We start from the raw sequence: 10983 nt of genomic DNA on the forward strand, positions 1-10983 counted from the left end.
AGATATTGATCCTTACCACGACAATCTATAAAAAAATACGGGTAATAAATATTTATTATATAAGTATCTTGATAAAATTTTAAGTGTATTTAAAATATATTTATTACTCGATTAACCTGTTGTAGATTATTTATTACTCTATATTTACCATTGCATACTTATTTATATTTTATCTAAGTTTGTTTTGAGATTTCATATTCAGATAAAATATTTGCAAGTATAACTGGTAAACATTTTGCTATGTTAATATTTTAAAAAGTAAATATTAAAAAATATTTACCACATTGTAATTAAAATAAAAATTTAAGCAATTTCAATCGATTCCATTTATTGAATTCAACTTAATACATGAAAATACTACGACAAACATTTTGGAAAAAATCAGTCTTTATTTTAATGTTTTTAAGTTTTTTTTGATATTATAAAATTACGATTATAATTTACCTATCGTTATTGCACCTTTGATATTCCATAAGCTATGTAAATTGCATAAAATCTATTACTTGTTGAAATAATATTTAGTAGCTTTTAGGCATACCTTATCTCACAATATGTACAGTTACGTATAATACTTAAAGCTTCAGATATTATCGATTAAGATATATTAGGTTGTTTTATATGAAGTTGACGATTTTTTCAACTACAATTTCAATAATCAAAATATGTTTAATATATTATACAAAAATAGTCTTTTGCAGACGATTAAATTAGACTGTGCTTGAGTAAAAAAAGGATACGTAATTAATTTGTCGACACTAGAATTACTGAAAGAACAGGCCTGATCACAAATAAGAAAAAAATACTACCAACTACTTGATATTTAACAACCTAATACTCACCTACACAATAGCATATGTCTAATATATACACTTATTTAAATATAATTAAACTTCATTCACGGGTTTATTCAACTTTTCCAACTCTTCGATATCTTCTTTCTTCTCGTCACTGTTCACTTCCTTATCCGTTTCTACAACATCGTAGAACATGTTTAAATCCTTCACGTTCAACCAAATCATCACACCGAATAAAACACCGATTAAAAGAAATGGCACTGAAGTAAAAATAATCCGTTCTCTCATTAACTTAGAGTTGAAGAACCAACAATTGCCAGTTCCTGCACATGTCTTTCCCCAAACCAGACACGCTGAATCTAATGAAGAAATTTACAGGTAAAATAGTGTTTATATCAATTATATTAAGATCATCGGCAAAATACCTATGATGTATCCGAAGAAGATAGGGGCTGGTATTAAAGCAAACAAGCTGATGGTTGCAAGGTTGATACCTAAAGAAACTGTCTTATCGCGTTCTTCCACACATCTAATAAATTATGTAATACAATGATGTTAAACGCATGGGTTAAGTCACTGTAAGGGTCGTTTTCTTACCTGACAGATACCAAGAAGTTTGTCACTCTGCTTAAAGAACCGAACAGCTTCAAGATGCAAATTATAGCAATGAAGGAGTAAAATTGATAGTTGCAATCTACAGGACATGGACCTGATATAGCAATGCCTCCTTGAGACGAGTTCCAATCGTCGCTGGTGTTAAACCAATGCGGTATAGCAGAAGGTGCTATGCAAGAACAGTTTGAGTATATCTAAAAGTTAAATTTGTGTGTCAATGGATTTATAGTGTGAGGGGAATGCTTCCCCTCGAAGGTAAAATTAAGTGATTTGCGGACTTTGGTGTCAACCTCTGCCAGTATATACTAACTATGGTGCCATTGTCCAACGATGTCTGATGATTGCATCCTGCATGACATGCCGAAATGAAAGTGTGTCCTTCAAACGCTGAGCAAACTGGTGAAAATTTTACATAGTCGCACTTGCAGTTAGAGTTGCAGGTTGCTGTTGTGTTTAATCTGTGAATTTAAGACTTTGTCGATAATTAAAAATTAATGGAAAAAAACTGACACTAATGAAACCAAGCAAATTCCATAGAAAAATAAAGTTTTGTAAATAATGTCAAGTAGTGATCAAAACTTTTTTTTTATAAAATGATAACAAAAATATTAAAATTAAGTGCAGGCAGTTTAAATAAATGATGAGTAAAAAAAATACTTTGACTAATAATAAAAATTAAAAACATGTCTTAGGACTGTAAAAGGTTAAGCTGTGATAATTGTTTATATTTATTAAATTATATACCACTGATTTATAGATAATAATTTCAGTCTGATGCCTTACTATTTATTGTGTTTATTCTGTTGTAACACATTATTTATTTAGAAAAATAAATAATGTGCTACAACACAAAAGGCTAGAATTTTTTTTTGATATTTTTTTGAAGTAAAGTTTATTTCTGTAATTATTTTTCACTAGCATATGCTAGTTCTTGTTATAAGAGTAGCTCATAACTGAATTATTTTAATCGAATTGAACTTGTATAAAGATGCATAATATTATTTACAAGTAAGTGCCAATTTTAAATGTTTGTATATTGAGTTTATTTTAGGCTTTTATATTAATATTTTTTTATTACGACTCTTACCATTTTTTTCTATTTAAATAGAAGAAAAAACCTATGACATATTTTAAGTCGATGAATAAATTATAAATATAAATTTAGTCGAAAAATATTTATATCAAAAATATAATATAATAATAATGTAATACGAAACACGATGCACGTCATTGTCTTAAAAATAATTTTATTTTTTAAGCGTCCCTAGTTTACTAACTAAATTTCAGTTAATATTTACACTAACAAAATATTAATCACCATCATCTAGTACCATAAAATGGAGTTTGAAAAATTTTTTTTTAGTTTAAAAAATATTAATTAAAATTATACGTATAAAACTTAGCTGCAAACGCAATTTATATGTATTTAGTGTCGCTGTTGAGCAAAATTATTCATATTATATATAAATAAATGATTATTGTTTAATCTTTTGAGTATCGCCGTACATGTACGGCGGTCGATTTTTCACTGTTTTGAGCTACCCCAGATAGATATATATTTACATATAATATAATATATATATATATTTAATTTTTGTGAATGATTTATGTGCAAAATGATACCAATGAATTAAAAAGTACAGAATAAATTAGCATATCAAAAAATAAAAAATATTGAAAGCCTCTGTATTGACATAAAAAACCCACAAAAGCCGAATAATAAATATGTTATATACATTAACAAAATTTAATAATAGAAAAGTGTTAAAATAAATGATTAAAATATATTAATACAAAAAAGTAGTAAAATAAATCAAAGCAATAATCACTATTTTTAATATTATTATTATTTACAATAAATTTAATTTTAAATAATAATAAATAAATAACAGAAATATTTATATAAATATATGTAAAATACCTCATTCCTAAGTGTATACTAACAAATTAACAAATGTTTAAAAATTAACTCACTACTCAAAGATTTGCAAAAATTTGACTTATAGTTTGCAGAATTAAATTATACGATTTATTACAAACAATACTTTAATAGTTGAAGGTTTTTGTGACAAAAAAATGTTTTACAGTATAATAAAAAAATAATTTGGTCTCTAAAAGTGCACTTATCAATATTATTTTATAACTAATTAATATATATATATATATACGTGGAGCATACATACATATATAAAAGCATTATTTAGTCATAAATTAATTTAAAAGCTATACGGAATATTAGGAAAAGCAAGAAAAATTACATTAATGTGCTTACCAAAAATAAATATATAAAGCTTGCTATTTTTTTTATAAAGGTCCTCAGTTATTAAATTAAAGGCAAGCGTTAGCGTTCATATTCAGATTTGATCTTGATACGACCCACTACAGATTTTGAAACAAATAACTAGACGATAAACCATTGCGTAATCTTCTGTTAATAGGCGATAAAATCACTAGAGTAGTTGTTATTTATCTTTTGTTAAGATTTGATAGCTTAGATCTAGGTAATGTCTACATTGCAATGTCAAGTAATTTAGTTCAATGTGTAAAGAATAAAATAAATCAGAGCGTAAAACGTTATACTCACTCTCCATCAGAAAATATAGGTATTTGTTGATCAACTTCTGGACAACCCAAGAAGTAGTAAACAACGATTCCCAACAAAGCTATGATGTCAATGATCATATTCCAGCACGCCATGTATCTAGCTTTGGGCTTAAACTTTTGCACGATTAATCCTGCTAGAAGTATTCCCAAAGCAGCAAACACTAAACCCACTGTTCCAGTGACCAAACTTGCAATAGAAGCAGACTTTCTGTATTGAGTCTCAATATATTTCGGAAGGAATATCCAGAAAGGTATATATCCAAACACGTAAAATATCGACGCTAATTGGTTGTAGATATATACTTTATTAGTCATGAGTCTTTTGATCGTAACCCACATGTCTGAAAATAATATTATTATATAATATATTTCAATAAATATATAGATATATTTATTATGTATTTATGAACCTGCTAGGGACGGTTTGACGAGCTCATCCGACTTTAGCGACTTTCCCTTCTGCTTCAACAATTCTTTTCTAGCTGCTGCTCGAGGTAATGTTTTCGGAAGCAAGGCTATTAAGTTAGCGAAAATTATCATGAGCACCCCTAAAATGAGCCACCCCAGCCACCACGCTCCCAACCACCTAGGATCCAAATTATCGATGGTCGGAGATAAAGCTGGAGCAATGTAAAGCTTCAAGCAAACGGACACTAATCCATAACCGAAGGCTGGCCCCAACATCCTCATAAAATATGTAAAACCTAAATAAGATATCAATTTCATTAAAAATATAATTAAATTTATTTCTTCACACTATTACTTATAAAAGCTGGCGATTTTGACTTTTTGATGTTATCGTCCAAATATGAATAGCCCAAACTGTAGAAGAGAACGCCTCCGATTCCAGAAATGAGCTGAGAGACGAACCAAATGATTGGCGGTACTACGCTACCATCTTCAAGATTGCAATGAACATTCTCTAAAATAATTATTAAGTATTGAATGAGGCATTGCTGATAATAATTCAAATGCTATAATAATTACTATCTGAATAACATAGATTTTTCCTTTCGCGTTCAGCTTTTGTTTCAGTACTATTCGTCATATAATCTGTTCCATATTCGAAGGTGAGTTGAATAGCATCTTCACCAGCACCATACATAAAATGCGGTAAAGCATTCATGAAACAGAAAGCCGCCACACAATAAAGACCAAATGCTATCCATCTCGGTCTATGTCCTTTAGCGGCATAGTAATTTAAAACTACTGAAGCTAAAAGCTGCGTTATATCATTGCCTACTGATATGATTCCTGAAAATTGATTTTTATCAATAATTGTATTTATTTTATTAATTAAATTCACTCACCAGTAGTTTTGCTTGGTATCCTGAAGCGCTTCTCCATTGTAGTTATAGTTCCATTGAAATAAGAATAAGTGGAAGCGAAGCAACATCCAGCTAATCCAAACAATAGCACTAATATCTTCTTATTGGCCATTAATTGCAATTTAGAACCTTTAAACATCCAAAAGCCACAACTAGTATCGTCTGTTAGAGGCATGTCTCTGTAATAATCTTCTAACTCCTGTTCTGATATGTCAGCGATCATTTTCTTTTTCTTTTCTTCATTTTCATGTGCTTCTTTTTGGATTTTACCATTTTGTATCTGTAGCTCTAGTCCTTTGTTTGTCATCGTGATTGTGTTGTTCGCATTGGCGGTACTTTTACTATCTTGATGGATTCGGGTATGTATTTTAATTTGTTACGAGATAAACACACCTGTGTTTGTCGAGGTAATTACTGGTCGAAAACCAGTAGCTGCCGTTTGTTGCTGGTGATTGTCATCACTTTATGATGATAAGCTATATAAACATTTTCAATTTTATTGTAAAATATATTATGTAATTTGTAATAAAGTTTTGGAAACAATGTTCTAAATATGTTAAAACCAGATATTTAAAAGCTGTTTAAATATTTTTTCTCTATATTTCGCCAATGTTTTTGGCGCCATTTTAATTAATTAATCCTTCTATTAATATCAAATAAAAAATTAAATTTATAATTGCGCATTTAAATTACTATAAGTAAAAGTAATAATATAATTTATAGTTTCAATTAATTAGACAAATTTGCTAGGTTTTGTTTGTGTGAAATAATATAATATTACTACTAATTAGATATTAGTAAAAACATAACTTCAGTCATATTATTAAATTTAATGAGGCTATCTTATTAAAGTGGTTATGGCTAATAATTATAATAAATACACTCATATTTACCATTCAATATTAATTACTATAAATTATTTTCAAATCATATGTATCACAAAACTTTTTTAATGTCAACACAACAAAACTGTTTTCTGGATGAAGTTCAACAGTCAACTGAATCAGAGGAAACAAGTTATGATCATTAAGTGATGTACGGTGTTATCAAGTCTTGATGCTACGTTCACTTCGCCTACTATCGCATTTGCTACTGCAATCATTTTTTTTAAAACGCATTATAATAATGAAACAATAGTATATTATTAGCTGCTACACATTAATAAATCATCAGTGATATACAAATATGTAAATACCTCAACTAATAGCTTATTTGCTTTATATGTTTAAATATGAACGAGGTACACACGTAAATGCAAGTCAGTGCTCCCATGAAAAAGTAAACATTAACTATTACAAGTAGCGTAATATAATTTCAGATAAGTCTTTGTATATTACATCATACATTGTCTAGTTTCTAGTTGATAAAGACATGCTTGTATTATAAATTACATATGATTAGTTTATGTGATTTATTTACTTACTAGTGTTTGAAATAATTATAAAAAATATTCATAATTATGAAACAAGTTTTAATGTGACTATAATAACAAACGTCATCAAAGTGATTATAATAGAATTGGGTTTAATGATATGATTGCCAAAATATAATTTTATTTGTGACGAGAACGTCTGTGTAAATTGTTCAAGACCCACGTGAAATTTACTATTCGTACGTCATAAACAGGGACGAATTAGTATATAATTTTCATAAAAAAATATAACGAATGAGTAAATAATTTTAATAAAATATAAGCAATAGCATATTATTGACTGAATATATCGGAAATTAGTAAACACATTTATTGTTCAAGACACGTTGTCCAAAATTCTTACAAATCAAGGCCAAAAATGGAACAAAAAGTCTTTAAGGCCGGTTTCACACGTGCCGGATGGATTTGCCCGGCATCGTGTAGTGGGGGTGGTGTTGTATGGGCAGCGTCGGGCCGGCGCCGGATGGATTCGTCCAGCACGTCTGAAATAGTCAGTACTAGCTCATACAACACCACCCCCACTACACGGCGTCAGCCCGGTGCCGGGCGAATCCATCCGGTACGTGTGAAACTGGCTTTAGAGTACGCTTGGGATAAGGATTCCGGTTTGTTATTGTGTGCGTGAACTGTGTGGCTCAAAAAAATTTCTCTCAGAATATTTAATTTTTTTATTTAAAAAGAAAATATATGTTTATTTAACATACATACATCTGAGCTAAGTTGGAAATTTCAATGGACAATTAAAAATATATTATATAATCGAAGAAACCAGACATTGATGTCATTAATTAAATATTTGCAAAATTCAAAATCTTTCACTAGTCAAAAAAATAATGAAGTCTTTAGCTATTCTTCAAAAGCAAAAAGTTATAAAATGGGGAAAGAAATTATTCGCAGATTGTTTAATGGCTCGACGACTCTATTAAATTATTATAATCCATTGAATAAATTAAAAAATTATCATTGGCGCAACGATAAGAATAATAACTTTTTTAAGCCTTACAGAGAATAGTGTAAAAAAACCAAAAACGTACGGATTATTGGAAAAATAATTAAAATATTTTAATCCACGGGTAAGAGAACGAATAACTAGTGTATATTTGAAGCCTTGATGTTAATTAACCCAGATATTCCCAAGAAATTTTGTTCTCTTAAAATTTCATTTATAAATAAAAAACAGTGGCACGAGTTTAGTGACCTACCCATGGGACAGTGGGCATATCTGGGTTATAACAATATCAACACAAAATTATTTAAAATAAATCACTAGAGAAGATCGAACTTCTGTGCCACACTGCACTTTAATGACGAATACCAGCGTTGACGAATCAGCGACTGTCCTTAAAAGAGAAAGCGAGACAACGAAGTACACCCTACATCGTTTCTCATATACATGTACACGCACACAATAACAAACCGGCATCCTTATCCCGAGCGTACTCTAAAAACGTAAAGGATTTAAACAAGTTTTACGATGTTGTAGAAACGGACAAAGAAGTGAATTGAAGAGTTGGAGAAGTTAATCAATAAACCCGTAAATTAAGTTTAATTATATTTTTAAATGAGTGCACATATCAGACATATCCTATTGTGTTGGTGAGCAGGCCTGCCCAGAGGAGGCAAATTCATAAAAAAAATTATAAAAATAATATATTAATAAAAACTTACTGATAATACTATGGACTTCTAGAGCGCTGATCAAAGTATATTCAAACCGAATTTTGGTAAATAGGAGAGCGCAAAACTGAAACACAATGCGGCGCATGCTATGATTTGGCTAAGGTACTGTTAGTCAGAGAACTGCAAGGAGTTGGTTTAAAAAATAAGCTCTGTTGTTGCTGCAGAGAGATTAAGAAACACTGTTAAAGCTAATTAAATACTTACGGCACTTTGTCCTGCAACCGTTTCACATCTGTATGCCATAGAAAATGTGAAAAAAATGAACAAATAGGCATGAACTGACTGAAAAGTAAAAACAGTATTTTTCCGTAGTTTGTTCTTCATTGATTCTCAAAAATAATAAGATACCATTATTTGAGGGACTCATGCGATGAGATTTTATTATTACCAGAAAAGAACAGGACAATGGTTAGACAGCAAAGAGTTTGCACCCGAAAAAAAAATATACTGATATTCTAAGGAAATTATCCATTGATCGTTTCTCAAACCAGACAAAACTATTACAGCGAAATCATATTGTAGAAAATTTAAAACAACCATAAACATTTTTAATTAGTTATGTAAATTAGATTGTAATTTTCAAATAAAGGTTTATTATCAATTTTTTTTACTTGTATTTATTTTTATACGTTCTAATTATAAATACTATTTTGCTCCATTGCACATAATATGGTACTGGTTTCGTTCGAATGATAGAGTAATGAAACTGAATTGAATGATTACCTCTTGACCGAGGGACCAAAAGTAGTTCCTTTACTATCAAGTCAACATATTCGCATTGCGCACGTCATTCTACTGATTTTTTCCAAATAATTATATTATAACACACTGAAATATAATAAATCATTCAAAGTAATCTAATTAAGTGCATGCGGTACATTTTCAATACAGTCAAAAGAGAGCTGTGGCAGTCGCAGCAATTAAATTTAATGCGGTTTTACCAAAGTTGTGTGCATTTCGTTGAGTTTGTTATATAAAACGACGATGACCCTCTTTTCCCTTTCTCTATCCCCGTCTCTCTGTCTCTATCCCCCTATAAAGCTCGTTTCTATTACCGCTAATAGTGTACGTTCCATATTACGTGTATACTATATTATGAATGTATAACCTTTTGGCTATCCAAAGGCTTAATTTCATTAATATACTCGTTATTCCCGTCATTTTCGTACAGCGTGTGTTGAAATGAAATAGTTTAATGAATGGTTCTTATATTATTTATGTAATAATATTAAAAACCATTCTATGTTTTACTATCAGAAATTTATGCTTAGTATTATATTTATTTATATAAATAAATTATTAGTAACACTAGTAAACATACTTTTATTTAGACGAAAAAAAGAAAAAACTGTGAAATTCAAGATAAAATTTATAATAAATATCCTGATTAAAGCCTAATAAAAATACACCAAGAAGTATTGTGTAAGAATATGTTTTAGATAAGTTGAGCACAACTTGTGCTTACAAGATAATTTAGAAGTTAAATCAAAACTTTGATATATTTTTAATAAGCTAAACTAAAGTATGAGATAATATTATAAAGTTTGCAAAGAAAAAAAATATTTTTATCTCATCATACCCAAATTAAAACACATTTTAATTAAAACTGCGTCTGTTTAGGAAACATTTATTTAATAAAAACAGTTGCTCACTGAATTTGAAACTATGATGAAACCAGAAAGTAACTTTTAAAATGTGCTGAATAGTCAAAGCTATGAACGTATTTGGTAGTTATATGACATTGATACTATACTATTTAAACCATAACTAATAATGGATCTGCAGTGTAATCCTAATTTATAAGTATTATATCATCTATGCAGTTAGTACACTCTCTTGATTCTAGTGAATTCAGAAATCTGCAAGTTCTAATATATATATTTGTTTTAATGAACTCTAATATAGAGCATTAAATTCAATCGGTAAAAATAATACAAATATATGGAAATAAAAAATCAGTTTCTATAAAATTAAGTACGTTGCAAATAAATGTATGTACAGTATACCCCCCAATAGCACGGAGTGAGCTAAAAATAACGTATCTCACTACACGCGCCTGATTCATACGTACGTATTGCAAAAAAAGTCCCTAAACTACATGCGTTCCAAATTTACCGTGTTATCGGGGGGTTTACTGTAAATAAAATCTGTTTTTTTTTTAAAAATGTTATGTATTATGCCAAAAAAATATTAAAAATAATATATTATCAGCTTACCTTATGCAGACCTCTTGGGAATTCATCCATTAGGGTATTTGAAGCAGATACAAAATGCATTTTCTAGTCGAAGCAATGCAGTGTCTTCTGAACTATCGATCGAAACGTATCGCGAAAATTTAATTTAAAACAAATATTTTCAATCACCCCAAAATGGAAAATTGAGACGCGTTGTCCTACACCCTGATTATGAACATGATATGTGCGAAAGTGATTCTAATTCAAGCGTACGTGAAGATAGATTTTGTGTGATGTATTTACTTTTATCCAGTGATGGTGAGTGTGATAGTGATATTATCCTAAAAGAGTGAATT

The 10983-nt window shown here is 29.5% G+C and overlaps 1 protein-coding gene across 2 annotated transcripts; it reads right to left on the minus strand.

Annotated features, from left to right (window-relative positions):
- Positions 1 to 311: 311 nt before the first annotated feature.
- On the minus strand, positions 312 to 6437 carry LOC148238543 (solute carrier organic anion transporter family member 74D-like). 2 transcript variants are annotated; one of them, XM_088184991.1, is made up of 10 exons: positions 6235 to 6437; positions 5324 to 5817; positions 5001 to 5267; positions 4777 to 4935; positions 4424 to 4717; positions 3994 to 4354; positions 1720 to 1867; positions 1392 to 1603; positions 1220 to 1323; positions 312 to 1153 (listed from the first exon to the last, which is right to left on the minus strand). In XM_088184991.1, exons 2-10 carry the CDS (start codon positions 5646 to 5648, stop codon positions 885 to 887), a joined length of 2139 nt encoding a protein of 712 aa, XP_088041117.1. In that variant the 5' UTR covers positions 5649 to 5817; positions 6235 to 6437; the 3' UTR covers positions 312 to 884. The 2 variants fall into 2 exon arrangements, with proteins under 2 accessions (XP_088041117.1, XP_088041124.1); XM_088184998.1 differs by lacking the exons at positions 5001 to 5267; positions 5324 to 5817; positions 6235 to 6437 and having other exon boundaries at positions 755 to 1153; positions 4424 to 4698; positions 4777 to 4894.
- Positions 6438 to 10983: the final 4546 nt, after the last annotated feature.

This window comes from Plectrocnemia conspersa, unplaced genomic scaffold, assembly GCF_051122295.1.
Source record: "Plectrocnemia conspersa isolate PC_06_02 unplaced genomic scaffold, ASM5112229v1 ptg000001l, whole genome shotgun sequence".
In the NCBI taxonomy this organism is placed as follows: Eukaryota; Metazoa; Arthropoda; class Insecta; order Trichoptera; family Polycentropodidae; genus Plectrocnemia; species Plectrocnemia conspersa.

Coding starts and splice junctions, on each gene's coding strand:
- LOC148238543 (XM_088184991.1), bottom strand. CDS start 5,648: ATGACAAACAAAGGACTAGAGCTACAGATACAAAATGGTAAAATCCAA. Junction 1,868..3,993: donor CCTATATTTTCTGATGGAGA/GTGAGTATAACG, acceptor TTAAATTCACAG/ATTAAACACAACAGCAACCT. Junction 1,154..1,219: donor CTTCTTCGGATACATCATAG/GTATTTTGCCGA, acceptor TTTCTTCATTAG/ATTCAGCGTGTCTGGTTTGG.